Raw genomic sequence first — 13153 nt, forward strand, 5'->3', positions numbered from 1 at the left:
CCTGAGCCAAACCAGTTGATGTTGAGTCAACTCTGACTCATGGCGACCCCAGGTGTGTCAGGGTAGAACTGTGCTCATAGGCTTTTTAATGTCTGATTTTTCAGAAGGACGTTGACAGGCCTTTCTTCTATGGTGCCTCTGGGGGGTGAAAACTTTATGAAGCTAGTGTTTTAACTGTTTCACCAACCCTTACAATTATACTCTTCCCCAAAATGACCACACTATACCTGCTGTCTTTGCCAACTGCTACTGCTGACATTTATTAAGCATTTACTGGTACATTATTCAGGTCAATGTACATTGTATTTCTATAAACTATGTATGATTACTGTGCCCTGTTCACAGATGAGAAATCTGAGATCAGAAAGTTTAAGCAACTTGCCTAAGGTCATATACCTAGGAAGTGGCAAAGCGGGATTTGATTGTGGGATTTTCTGACTCTAAAACCATAAACATTTTTTAAATGAATTTTTTATTTAAGTACACAAATCCTAAGTGTACCACGTGATGAATTTTCACAAAGTGAACATTGTTGTTGTTAGGTGCCGGTAAGTTGGTTCCAACTCATAACGACCCTATGTACAACAGAACTAAACACTGCCCAGTTCTGCGCCATCCTCACTATCATTGTTTATGCTTGAGCCCATTGTTTCAATCCAAAATATGACCACGCTGTATTCCTCCATTTATTTAGGTTCTCTTTTATTTCTGTCAGTAATATTTTAAACTTTTTTGTGCAGTGGTCTTACACATCTTTTTAGATAGACCCTTGTATAGTATAGATTTTAATTCTATCGAAAATAATATCATTTTAAAAATTTCATTTTCTAATTATTTGAGGCTGAAGTATAGAAATACAATTGAATTTGTATGTTGGCCTTATATCCAGTGAGGATAGCTTAAATATATATATACTTTTGAATTTTTCCACATGCACAACCATGTCTTTCGGAAAGAATGGAAGTTGTGTTTCTTCTTTTCTTGTCTTTAAATCTTCCATACTTTTTCTTCTCTTTTCTTCTTTTGGTTTCTCTTCTTTTTTACCTTATTAAATTTTCTTACACTTTTCTGGTTGAGTGGCAAAATGAAATGCCCAATTCCTGATCTCTGGAGGAAAGTGTTCAGTTTTCACCATGTGATATCATTACGAATTGCTGTAAGGTTTTTTGTTTGTTTGTTTTGTTTTATATTTTTATGAGACTAAGGACTTTTCCCTCTGTGCCTAATTTGTTAAGAGCTTTTTTTTTTCACTTTAAAAATCATTTATAGATGTTTAATTTTATCTGGCAGTTTTTTTTTTTTTTGCATCTTATGAGATTTTGCTATGATTTTTCTCCTTTAGCTTTTTCATGTGGCTAATTACATTAATTAATTTTCAACTTAATCTGGAACATTATTTTCATTTGTTTGTTTTTGACTTTTATGCATAGTTTGTTAGAGACATTAAGCAGTTGCCATCAAATCGACTACGACTCATGGTGACCCTATGTATGTCAGAGTAGAACTGTGCTCCATGAGATTTTCAATGCCTGTTTTGGAAGTAGATTGCCAGGCTTTTCTTTCAAGGTGCTTCTGGGAGGATTAGAGCCACCAGTTTTTTGGTGAGCAGCTGAACACATTAACTGTTTGCACCACCTAGGTATATTGGCCTGTAATTTTTTTCTTTCTTATAATATGAATTTTTGTTATCAAGTTATTCTGACTTTATAAATTGAGTTGGGAAATAATTCCTTTTTTTCCTATTATCTAGAAGAGATTACATAAGATTGATATTATTTTTTCCTTAAATGTCTGGAAAAACTTACTGATAAAGTCACCTGAGTCTAGTATTTTTTTTTTTTTTGTAGTATAGTTTTTATCATTGATTTAATTTCTTTATTTGCTAATTAGGTTTTGTTTTTCTTCTAGTGTCAGATTTGGTAAATTGTATTAAAAAAATTTTTTTTTATTGTTTCATTACATATACAGTTTCATATTAGTAGTTGTCTTAGTTATCTAGTGCTGCTGTAACAGAAATACCACAAGTGGATGGCTTTAACAAAGAGACGTTTATTTTCTCATAGTCTACTAGGCTAGAAGTACAAATTCAGGGCGTCAGCTCCAGGGGAAGGCTTTCTCTCTCTGTTGGCTCTGGAGGAAGGTCTGTGTCATCAATCTTCCCTTGGTGGAGCAGCTTCTTAGCACAGGGACCACAGGTCCAATGACATGCTATGCTCCCGGTGCTTCTTTATTGGTGGTTATGAGGTCCCCCTGTCTCTGCTGGCTTTTCTCTTTTATGTTTCAAAAGAGATAGTCGAAAGACAATCTAGTCTTATAGATCTCATCAACATTACTGCCAATAATCCATCTCATTAACTTCATAGTGATAGGATTTATAACACGTAGGAAAATCTCATCAGATGACAAAATGGTGGACAGTCACAATACTGGAAATCATGGCCTAACCAAGTTGGCAGATATTTTGGGGGGACATAATTCAACCCATGACAGTAGTTCATAGCATCATTTGTTTTTCCCATCTCTAAGATCTACAGTGATGTCTCTTATTTCCTGTGTTAGTAATTATACTCTCTCTCCCAGTCTGTCTCTTGCTCACCATGAATTTATCAATTTTAGTGGTATTTTCAAAGAAAGTATTTTGGAGTTTGCTGATTCTCTTCACTATACTTTGTTTTCTCTATTTTATAATTTTCTATTTCCATTTTGTTATTTTCTTCCTTTTACTTCATTGAGTTTAATTTGGTGTTATTTTATCTAGATTTTTTAGATGAATGCATAGGTTATTCATTTTTATCTTTCTTCATTTCTAATCTACCTTTTAAGACACTAAATTTTCCTTTAAGTATTGTTTTAACTGCATCCCTCAAGTTTTAATGTGCCACATTTTATTAATATTTATTTCAAAATATTATCTGATTTCCCTATGATTTATTCTTTGACCAAGGGGCTGTTTAGAAATGTATTGCTCAATTCACAAACATTCAAGGATTTTCTGATTTTTTTTTGTTAGCTTATATCCACTGTAGCCAAAGAATATAGTGTATTACTTCAATTCTGTAATGTTTGTTGAGATCTGCTTTATGGCACACTATATGGTCAATTTGTGTGAAGATTCCATGTGCACTTGAATAAAATACGTATTCTTCAGTTATTGAGTGCAGTCTAAAAATATAACAACTGCATCAAGAAATTAAGTAGTTTGATGATCAGTTGCTTAGATCTGTATTTTTTAACTAATTTTTATCTGCCTGTTTTTATCAGTTACTAACAGCAATATGTATGATCTCTCAAAATGATTGTGGATTTTTCTATTTCTTCTTTTTTGTCAATTTTTGCTTTATATTATTTGGATGGAAACCCTGGTGGTGTAGTGGTTAAGTGCTATAGCTGCTAACCCAAGGGTCAGCAGTTCAAATCCATCAGGTGCTCCTTGGAAACTCTACAGGGTGGTTCTACTCTGTCCTATAGGGTCTCTATGAGTCGGAATCGACTCAACGGCGCTGGGTTTGGTTTTTGGTTTGGTATTATTTGGATGCTGTCATATATTATTCAATGCTATCTGCTTCTTGATGTTTGTAACATGAAATAAAAAATATCCTTCATTATTTCTACAAATGTGTTTTTCATTATAGTCTGTTTTCCTCTGTTAATATAAAGGTACTAGGTTTCTTTTTAATTGGGGTTTGCTTAGTATATGTCTTTCCATTGTTTTACTTCCAATCTTTCTATACCATTATCTTTAAGACACATCACTTACAAACAATGTGTATTTTGTGTTTCTTTTTTATCCAGTCTAGAAAGCTCATCTTTAAACTGGGGTATTGAGTACATTTATTTTTAATTTAAATTAAAAATATATAGGTTTAAATCTAATATCCTATTATTTATTTCCTATTTGTTCCACTTCTATTTATTTTTCTCTACTTTCTTGCCATCTTTTGGATTAATTAAGTATATATTATTCTTCCATTTTTCCTTCTGTTACCTTTCTAGCTAAAGATTTTTTGACTAATTTTTTAGCTTTACCCTAGAGTTACAATATACACCCTTAACTTATTAAAGTTCTAATACTGATTAGGACTTTTATCACCTCCTAGAACTTAAATTATTTTAACTCCATTTATTGCCACTCTCTGCGTTTTTTGGTTATTGTTTCCATGCATTTTACTTATCATGTATTTTAAACCCCACAAGATGTTGTTATTAATATTTTCTAAATGCAAGCTTCCTTTAGTCACCCACATACTTACTTTTCCTGTTGCTCTTTCTTCCCTCTAACACCTACCAGTTTCCATCTGGGATAATTTTCTGTCTAGAGATTTTGGCTACTGTGTGTCAGTTGCTAATGAAAAAAAAAAAAGTTCTGAAAATGTCTTCATTTTTCTTTCATTTTTGAAGCCTATTTTCACAGGTAAAGATTTTGAGGTAGGCAATATCGAGCACTCTGTAGATACTCCACTGTTCTGGCTTTCTACTTCTGTTGAGAAATCAGTTCTATTGTGGCTTGTTTGAAGGTAATGTGTCTCTTTTCTGTAGCTACTTTTTGGATTTTTCTCTTTGTACTTGGTGATCAGAAATTTGGCTGTGGTGGGCATGTGTGTGGTTTTCTTTTTATTTATGTTGCTCAGAGTTTGTAGTGATTCTTAAGTCTGTGGCTTAGTGTCTTTTTATTGGTTTAAGAAAATTATTTAATATTATCATTATATATTGTCTTAGCCTTATTCTTTCTTTTTTTTTTAGCAGCCCAGATTACACATATGTTCAACTTCTCTACCATGCTTCATATGTCTCCTTTGTCTTTTCTCCTTCTATTTGCCATCCATAGAGCCTAACCAACCTTCTATGTACATATTTTCTACCTGCTTATCTTTAGTTCCTAATTCTTTTCTCAGCCATGCCTTATCTGATTTAAAACCCATCTGCTGAGTTCCAAACTTCAGATATTACATTTTTTAAAATTGTAGAACGTCCATCAGAATTTTCAAAAGGATTAATTTTTCTCTGCTGATATTCATCATTTTGTTCCTGGTTTTCTTAAACATATTAAGAACAGTTATTTTAAAGCTTGTGTTTGATATAACCACAATGTCTTGATCTACTATGGGTCTGTTCTTATTGTCTTTTTTTCCTCTCTTGGTCTTCAGTCATTTGGTCTATTCTCCTGGTATGACATGGCAATTTCTTATGGCATGCCATATATCTTTATGAAAAAAAAAAAAAAGTGGAGATAATTTGAGTCTGTAGGTGAGGTTGGCAGTTCAAATCCACCAGGTGCTCCTTGGAAACCTTATGGGGCAGTTCTATTCTGGCCTATAGTGTCGCTATGAGTCAGAATTGACTCGATGGCAATGGGGTTGGTTGGTTGGTTGATAGGTTATGTGAACTTCCTGTGAAAAGGACTTATCTTTGCTTATTGCAGACTGTTAAGCTAGGGGCAAATCATTTTAATTCAAAAAGTAATATATCTGTTAGCTAGTTTGTTTTTGACCTTTTTGAGAACTAGCCTGTTGTTGGTTAGCCCTTACTCTGAAATTGTAGCACTTCAAATGTCCTGTATGAAATTCTGGGTTTATATCTGGGCCTCTCCCTCATACTGAATGTTCAATACCAACTTTCTTTTTCCCCCAGCTCTTTGAAATTGCTAAACGGTTATACCACTGCCTATAAATCAACAAATGCCTTGAAAGAAGAAGCAACAGTCTTTTGGTGATGGTGGCCCCTCAAGTGCTTGCTGTACTGATAGATCTCTAAATGCTTTCTGACAAATTTCTAAGTGCATATTTTAATCAGTGTCTTAGTCATCTAGTGCTGCTGTAACAGAAATACTTTTATAGGATTGTGTGGCTTTAACAAGGAGAAGTTTATTCTCTCACAGTCTAGTAGGCTACAAGTTCAAATTCAGAGTATCAGCTCCAGGGGAAAGCTTTCTCTCTCTGTTGGCTCTGGAGGAAGGCCCTTGTCATCATTCTTGTTGAGAAGCTTCTCAGGAGCAGGGACCCTGGGTCCTAAGGATGCATTCTGCTCCTGTTTCTGCTTTCTTGGTGATATGGGGTCCCCATGTCTCTCTCCTCACTTCTCTCTTTATAGCTCAAAAGCGATTGGCTTAAGACACTATCTAATCTTGCAGATCTCATCAACAGAACTGCCACTAATCCATCTCATTACATCGTAGTAATAGGATTTACAACACATAGGGAAATCACATCAGATAACAAAATGGTGGACAATCATACAATACTGGGACTCTTGACCTAGCCAAGCTGACAGATATTTTTGAGAGACACAATTCAATCCACGACGGTCAGCTTTTGTAGTTGTTTTGGGGGAGTGGGAGAATTGTGCTGATAATAGCTTGCCTATCAGACTTGCACTGGGTTTTTTTACTGGGTTATCAGAGTTGTAGGAGGAATTACAAATTCATAGTCTTAATCACTGCAGTGTGCTGCCGCTTAAAAAGAAAATTTAAAATAAGACAAACTCCTCCAAGAGTTTATAATCTAGTTTAGAGAAAAATTCATAGAGGGAACTTCTTTCTAATAGAATATTATATGTTTATACACAAAACTGAGTTAAAAGAACCTGTGAACTCTTTGAGGCCATGGACCATGTTTAATTAATTTTCATATCCTAAATAAGTGCACAATAAACTTTAATGAATTGAGTGGACATGAATGTAAGTACTCTAAGAGTTCAGAGTAGAATAAAGGATTGTGTGAGCTATAGCATCCAGGTAAGTTTGACTAGATGGTAAGGGGTTTCTTGGTGGATGTATATGATAGATAGGTGGAAGGAGAAACTAAGTTAAATTAGGGGATAAAATATGTGCAAAGCCTTGAAGTTAAAGCTGGCATGCTTAGGATAACAGTGAGCATACTCCAGCCTATCTGTAACAAAGGATTTATTTTAGGGAGTAAGGACTAGACGGTTAGAGTAGAGCCATAGGTGGGAAATGGTGAACACCAGGTTGTGGGCTAATGCTCTTTTATGGGCAAAAGGGTATTTCACAACACTTCCATGGAATGTTAATAAAGTCAAGAAAACAGAGATAGACAGACATTGAGGTTTGTAAAACATTGGTTTAAATAGATTTGTGTACTGAAAGACTTCTTTGGACTTTTAAATTCTGTACTGTGAATTTTGGAAATTGTTTAAACTCAGCATAAAGAAACAGAGTTTCTTGAAACATACTTTGGGCAATTGGGATATGTGGGCATTGAGGAAGTACTAGCTAGAATGTTATACTAACATGAATGATCCATGAGGGCTGGGGCTTTTTTGGTATTGCTCATGGTTCTGCCACTTGTACTAGAAGAGCACCCAGCAAAGATATGTTCTGGGTATATATTAACTGAATAAACGGCTTATTGTAGTGGATGGAGGAAGAATGATATCAGGATCAAACCAGTTTTTTAGCAAGATTAATCTGATAATATGGTTCAGGGTGGACCGTACGGGAAAGCTGAAATGCCAGTAAAGAAGTTGTTATGGTTGTCCAGACTTAAGGGTATTTGTTCTTGGGTAGGGGTGACATCCTTGATCACAGAAAATAAAATGGATGACAACAATATTTTTAACAGGGAATTACAAGATTTGATCAAAGATTAGATGAAGGAGGTAGGAAGTTCTCAAGGTACTCAAGATGATGGAGTCACTGTAAAGAAGAGTTCAGCCTCTTTTCTTCATGTATCCTAGTGATTGGATGGATGGGGTCATGAAGGATGTATCTGTTTCCATGAAGTGTTACCTTGGGCTTGAAAACTTTTTGCAGAGCAAACGATTACCAGTTTCCCAACAGTGAAGTTAGTGATGGGAGAGAGCTTGAATGCAAAACACAGAAAAAAAACCTATTGTAAAAAGTCATGCTGATCTTATGCAGTAAGAGCAAATGTGTTGTACAAAGATTCTGACTTGGCCAACAGGTATCTTTTCTTCCAGTTTATAATTCTATGATATCTACATATAAAGTATGGTAATTATAACATTTGACTTTTTTTGTGTGTGTGTGCTGGAGACTGGTGGGTAACTATTTTGAGCTACTTCTTTTCTAAAAGAAGGCAGGGTATTTTAGGATTATCGATAAGGTGGGTCTTGAATCTAGTGAATAAATAGGATGTGAGACTGGAAATGTAGGTCTTATCTAGCCTAGACATACCTAGAATAAAAACTTAGGCAAAGCCCAGCTTTGTCTGGTGAGACCTAGTAAGCTCCAAGATAGAAGAGGCAATGGGGTGGGATGGAAGCAGCACAGACTTTGGATTCATGGACTTAGATCAATATTCTATGATAGATAAGCTGCCCTTACCCCTTAGTCTCAGTTTACTCATCCATAAAATAGCAACAGTAGTTATCTCACTGGAGAGTGGGGAGGATTTTATAAAAGTAAGATATAAAATACCGAGTACCATAGACGCTGTGTGTGCATGCCTACATCAATGAAAGAATACTGCCTTGTCGTCCCTTTAATAGGACTTCTTCCTGTCAAGTGGATTTGCTTTCTGTCTAAAGATCAGAGTCCTCTACTAGTACATGTAGAAATCTTGAGGGAGGCTACATTTGTAATGATGAAAATCAGGAGTGATAGTAAAACTGATATAATGATTACCAGAAAAATATTTTAAAATATTGTCAAAGGTTTTACATGTAAGATATGATATTTATAAGGGTGAAGTGTTTGTTGGCTATAGAAAAAAATGTTTGCCCTTGCAGGAAAAGCAGCAAGTATCTAGATAGTAATATCAAGAATCAGAATGGAGTTAATCTAAATAGCAAAACAAAGCTTTCATTAATTGTAACTAACATCTTTTTTTTTTTTTTTTCCATTTCACCAGTGAGAAGAAGCTCATTACAGATGCCCTTAATAAGAATCAGTTTCTGAAGAGACTGGATCCTCAGCAGATCAAAGACATGGTGGAGTGCATGTATGGAAGGAACTACCAGCAAGGGAGTTACATTATTAAGCAAGGAGAACCAGGAAACCATATCTTTGTGCTGGCAGGTGGGTTTCACAGATTTTTCATATTGTTATATCGCAAACATTTGCCTATGGTCATAGAATTTTTCCCAAATATTTATAAAAACGCATCACTGATTGCTCTGTTTGTCAAAAATTTAGCAGATCGAGTTCATGAAATAGCAACATTGTTGTTCAAATCATGACGATGCTAATACTTAATAGTTACTAAATGCTTTATATATGTCCCTCGGTAGTGCAGATGGTTAAGCACTGAGCTGCTAACCAAAAGGTTGGCAGTTTGAATCCATCTAGAGGTACTTTAGAAGAAAGGCCTGGGGATCTGTTTCCAGAAAAAGAAATCAGCCATTGAAAACCTTATGGAGTACAGTTCTACTCTGACACACATTGGGGCTCTACAAGTCAGAATTGACTTTACAGTGACTTTTTTTTTTTCTTCTTCTTTTCTCCTGTATATCAGGCATCCTATCTTGTTGTGCACTTAATAGACAGATCTCATTTCGTCTTCTTACCAACCCTGAGAGGCAGGGCTGTTATAATAATGTTATTATCTCCATGTTATTAATGTGGACTGTATCACAGAACGGTTAGGTGGCTCACCCAAGGCCATACAGGTTATAAACAGTGGAGGTAGAATGCAAATTTAGACAATCTGACTCAGAGTCCCCACTTGTAATTACAATGCTGCCGTTCAAAAACATTGAAAAGGTTTTTCCATTCAAAATACTGTTGTTTATGTTGACATTTTTGGGTAGTTATTCCAGGAAGGAAACAATTATTTTTGTGTTTTTGTAAAATATTTTGGTTGCGTACTAATGATTTAAAAAGATGATTTAGGTACATTTAATCAATAGAAGAACCAAGTGAAATACCTTATGATTAGAACTCCCTGATTTTTTTTTTTTTAAATGATCTTTTTAATGGTTTCCTCCATTTATGACCACTGGTACATGCTTAGATGCTGGGAAGGTTATAATGGTTAGATCAACAAAAAACTTATTTCTCGGATTCGTATCGAATGCTTAGATTTTATAATGGCTACTCAGTGTTTGTTTTTTTTTTTTTTTGTTTTTAATATATGGATGGAAGAAATTATCTGAACAGGGTCTGAAGATATTGAAATGCCCTGTCAAATTCTGAATCACCCAGCTTTTGGAGCTTCAGGGAGAAGGATAAACTGGCTTACCCAGATGGAGTAGTAACCTGAGATGTGCCGTGGCCTTTCATTTTGCAGTACAGTTCCTGATCATCTAAGCAATGCACTCATTATTCTGTCTCCTTTGGGTCTTAGGTGTGGGGCCAAAGTTACCAACAAACAAACATGCATTATTCTATCTATAGCATTCTGTTTATAGCATCATATACTTTGATTCTTTAAACATGACCATTTTGTAATTATTGGTGTATCGTTTGCCATATAACATCTTCACAGACATATTTAAATTTACAGTCATTCTCAGTAGTTATTGTACACAAGAAATGAGTTATATTCTTAATTTTGCCAGCCTTCAAGGTTTTAGAGATGGATCATCCAAAGCAATTTCCCCGTGTAGCAACTTATCTCTTGGCCATTTTGCTTCTACTTTAGCAACCCTAGAGCATTCTGGCAAGAGAAGATAGGTCATCAGGTTAATAGATATTTAAGGAACCTGCTAGGAAAGGATGAGAAACTCATGTCAGCCCATTTTGCTCCTTGTCAGTAACTCTGATGAAAGGCTCAAGGAGAGTGGAGTTTTAACAGAGGTCAATACACTGGAATCAGGGCTGTATGGCACATACGGAGATGAGAATTGGGCAGTTTCTTATTTAAATTAATTGTGATGTTATCCTAGGACTGAATTACTTGGTTTCATTATCTGATTGAGCAAATTAATTTGACCATTAAAAATCTCCCTTTTTATAAAATACAGCATGAAGAGCAAATTGTAGAAGCATATTTAGCTTAAACTCTTAGATGTTTCATAAAATTCATTGGTATTATTCAAGCCTCATGAGCCATAACCAATTAGGTAAAAAAAAAACTTGAAATGCATCAAAACCCATGATATCAACTCGACAGTACCACTAAGTGGTTTTGATGGAATAGAATTTAGTTATAATGAGAAATTATTGAATTGCATATCCAATCTTTAGGACTGGGAGCCAAAGCAGAGTTTATTTCTTGCTAGAATATGAGTTGTACCAGAACAAGTAGCTTTTTTGTCTTGTTTGCTCTGTATCTCTGGTACGTGGAACAGTTCCTGGCAGAATGTGGGTACTCAGATCAAATTTTTTGAATGGATGAATGGACAGAGATATGGCAGAGCTACTTAGTGGTGTATTTAGAGAAGAAAAGACTTTAATTCTTCAAGGGAAAGATAAATTATCCCACCACTTTTAAGAATTAGGACTTTTTTGCCTGTGATTTTGGTTAGATAAGGTTTTGTTTACATTCATCCTAAAGTAGGAGGAAGAGAATTTCTAGACAAAGGAATTGTGATGTTTGATGTTCTATCTTTTCCCCATCTTTGCCTCGATTAATGCCAAGTGCTCTTCTAGTGATTTCCATTTATTAATTTATTTCAGTTAATTCAATATAATAGCTTGCCCCAGGTCACACAGCCAGTGACTAACAGGGCCAGGACTCAGAACCAAGCAGTGTGACTTCAAAGCCAGTGCACTTATGGGTTATGACAAGCTGTTCTGCCGGGGCGAACAGCTGTGCTGTGTTGTCAAAATACACAATGATTATTGTGCTCCTAGTACAAGAGAAATAGTTCCATGCACAACATTTTTCATGGATTAGAATGAATTTGAACAAAACACTGAACATACACTGCTCCAGGAAAAGAGTTTTGTAAAGGTGACAACAATATTAACAATGTTGTCGGCGTTAGCTGCCATCAAGGTGACCCCAGACTCATGGCAATTCTATGAAATCAGACCTTAGTGATGCATAGGGTTTTCATTAGCTGATTTTCAGAAGTAGATTGCCAGGCCTTTCTTCCTAGTCTGTCTTAGTCTGGAAGCTCTGCTTAAACCTGTTCAGCATCATAGCAGCACACAATGAGTTGTTTTGGTCACCCAGTGCTGCTATAACATATACTACAAGTGGGTGGCTTCAACAAAGAGAAGTTTATTCTCTCACTGTCTAGCAGGCTAGAAGTCTGAATTCAGGGCGCCGGCTCCAGGGGAAGGCTTTCTGTCTCTGTCAGCTCTGGAGGAAGGTCCTTGTCATCAGTCTTCCCTTGGTCTGGGAGCATCTCAGCGCAGGAAGCTCAGGTCCAAAGGACACGCTCTGCTCCTGGCACTATATTCTTGGTGGTATGAAGTCCCCCTGTCTCTCTGCTGGCTTTTTTATATCTCAAAAGAAATTGGCTTAAGACACTATCTAATCTTATAGATCTCATCAATATAACTGCCACTAATCCATCTCATTACATCATAGTGATAGGACTTACAACACATAGGGAAATCACATCAGATAACCAAATGGTGGAAAATCGTACGATACTAGGAATCATGACCTAGCCAAGTTGACAGATATTTTTGGGAGACACAATTCAATCCATGACATGAGTGGTGGCAGCACATGTGGTGCTCTGGCTGGAATTGAACTCAGGTCTTCTGTATGGAAGATAAGGATTCTACCACTGAACCACCACTGTATACCTGTTGCCATGGAGTTGATTGCGATTCATAATGACCCAATAGAACAGAGTAGAATTGCCTCATAGGGTTTCCAAGGAGCGGCTGGTGGGTTCGAACTGTTGACCTTTTGGTTAGCAGCAGTAGCTCTTAACCACTGTGCCACCAGGGCACCAAACCACCACTATAGCTAACACTTAAAAAAAAAAAAAAAAAAACGTAGCATGTACTGCTGCTAACCAAGAGATTGGTGGTTCAAACCCACCAGCTGCTCTGTGGTAGAAGAGATTTGGCAATCTGCTCCCATAAAGATTAGAAGAAAAACCAAGCCTGTTGCTGTTGAGTTGATTCCGACTCATAGCAGCCCTATAGGACAGAGTAGGACTGCCCTGTGGGGTTTGCAAGGAGAGCCTGGTGAATTTGAACTCCCGACCTTTTGGTTGGCAGTCATAACACTTAAGCACTCCACCACCAGGTTTTAGCCTAGGAAATCCTATGGGGAAGTTCTCTTCTGTCCTAAAGTTTCTCTATAAGTCAGAATTGACTCTAGCGCCC

At 36.2% G+C, this 13153-nt stretch overlaps 1 protein-coding gene across 1 annotated transcript in view; it reads left to right on the forward strand.

Moving 5' to 3' along the window:
- Positions 1-13153, forward strand: part of PRKG2 (protein kinase cGMP-dependent 2) — a 100817-nt gene that overhangs the window by 24849 nt on the left and 62815 nt on the right. Inside the window, exon 2 of the mRNA XM_003414127.4 lies at positions 8829-8995. Coding sequence (XP_003414175.1) covers positions 8829-8995 — 167 coding nt within the window. The remainder of the gene's footprint in view (positions 1-8828; positions 8996-13153) is intronic.

This window comes from Loxodonta africana, chromosome 5, assembly GCF_030014295.1.
Source record: "Loxodonta africana isolate mLoxAfr1 chromosome 5, mLoxAfr1.hap2, whole genome shotgun sequence".
Taxonomy (NCBI): Eukaryota; Metazoa; Chordata; class Mammalia; order Proboscidea; family Elephantidae; genus Loxodonta; species Loxodonta africana.